The 1,586-nt window shown below is 53.4% G+C and overlaps 1 protein-coding gene across 1 annotated transcript; it reads left to right on the top strand.

Annotated features, from left to right (window-relative positions):
• The first annotated feature begins 290 nt into the window (after positions 1–290).
• TMEM215 (transmembrane protein 215) lies at positions 291–1,274 on the top strand. The gene has a single exon (XM_061455176.1). It carries the CDS (start codon positions 416–418, stop codon positions 1,127–1,129), a length of 714 nt encoding a protein of 237 aa, XP_061311160.1. The 5' UTR covers positions 291–415; the 3' UTR covers positions 1,130–1,274.
• The last annotated feature ends 312 nt before the right edge of the window (positions 1,275–1,586 follow it).

The raw sequence follows: 1,586 nt of genomic DNA, 5'->3' as shown, positions 1-1,586 counted from the left end.
GAGCGGGGCTCAGGGCAGAGCGGGGCTCAGGGCAGAGAGGGGCTCAGAGCAGAGAGGGGCTCAGAGCAGAGAGGGGCTCAGGGCAGAGCGGGGCTCAGGGCAGAGAGGGGCTCAGAGCAGAGAGGGGCTCAGAGCAGAGAGGGGCTCAGGGCAGAGCGGGGCTCAGGGCAGAGCGGGGCTCAGAGCAGAGGTGGGCACAGCGGACGGCAGCAGAACTACAAGCGACTGACCGGAGCCGGACTCTGCTCCTGCTTTTCCTCAGACCCGGCTCGCCCTCCAGCTGCAGCGGTGTCAGCCGTCGGGGCTCTCCGCGCTTCACTGCCAGAGAAACTTCAGCCACTTGCCGGGCAGTACCCATCCTCTGCCCTGAGCGGCCGCCTGGGTGAAAGGAAGTGGTCCTTTGCAAGCCATCAGAATGGCGAGGACCATGAGACCCGACAACATTAACCCCCGGACGGGGATGGTGGTGGCTCTGGTCAGCGTCTTCCTGGTGTTTGGTTTCATGTTCACCGTGTCCGGCATGAAGGGGGAGACCCTGGGGGACATCCCGCTGCTGGCCATTGGGCCAGCCATCTGCCTGCCAGGCATAGCCGCTATTGCCCTCACCAAAAAGACCGACGGCTGCACCAAATGGCCCAAGAAAAACAAGTGTTCGTGCTACAAGCAAGTCAGGGACCGGGATGTCTTGAGGCTGCTGAGAACCCCCTCAGACCTGGAGTCTGGTAGGATGAGATGCAAGAGGCTGTCGAAGAAGGCATACCAGAACAGAAGAGTGCTGCGGGGCAAGGACTCTGTGTCCGTCTGCACCACCACCACTGCCGCCATGGGAGAGTGCAGGAGCTTCAACGGAAAAGTGGAGGAGGAGATGCTGAGCTACCTGGAGACGTGTTACCCAGAGATGCCAGGGAATGTGCTAGTGAGAGATGGCACAGTGTACAGTGCCTTGGAAAAGGAGAGCTCTTCTCCCACCGGGGACAGCACTGCCTGCCCAGACATTGAAGACAACATTTTTGTTGCTCCTAAAGACAGTATCATAGTCTGCTCTTACAAGGAAAACAGCCCTTATGACCAATACTGTTGTTACATAAACCCCACTGAAGTCAACTCAGACCAAGAGACAATAGTGTGAAAGATGCATACTTTATATATATGTATGTATACAAAACCAACAACTTCAACTTCGTGATAGGGGATAATATAGCTTACAGGACTGCATGGGACAATCCTGATACTGTTACAGTTTAACGTGATATGTGACTGATACTCAAACCTTGTGTGCCTGAAATGCTCTTTCTGTAAGTAAAAAAGCATGTTTAAAGGTTAAAGAATACAATTTTTCATTTTGGAAAAAGGAAATTACATTTTAATTTTATTTTCTCCCTTCCCCTCCCTTTTGTTTTCCTTCTGCCTGTTGTACCCAAGCCCGTAGACACAATGGCATGAGGGCAGCAGTGGCCATCAGCTGAGATCAAGAGCTGTCTGGAGCTGTCTGTAGGGAACAATGTGGTGCTTTATGGCTGAATGAGTCTCAGCAATAGCGTCACTTCACTTTGTGAAGGATTGAGAGATGTCAGCATGCACTCCAA

The sequence above is a fragment of the Pezoporus flaviventris genome, unplaced genomic scaffold (assembly GCF_033815535.1).
Source record: "Pezoporus flaviventris isolate CSIRO_AGI_PZ_B2104156 unplaced genomic scaffold, CSIRO_AGI_Pfla_v1 ptg000018l, whole genome shotgun sequence".
Classification (NCBI taxonomy): Eukaryota; Metazoa; Chordata; class Aves; order Psittaciformes; family Psittacidae; genus Pezoporus; species Pezoporus flaviventris.
This window is presented reverse-complemented; position numbering and strand designations above follow the sequence as displayed.

What these genes read in the sequence shown, in the direction of transcription:
- TMEM215 (XM_061455176.1), top strand. Translation starts at nt 416, where the DNA reads ATGGCGAGGACCATGAGACCCGACAACATTAACCCCCGGACGGGGATG.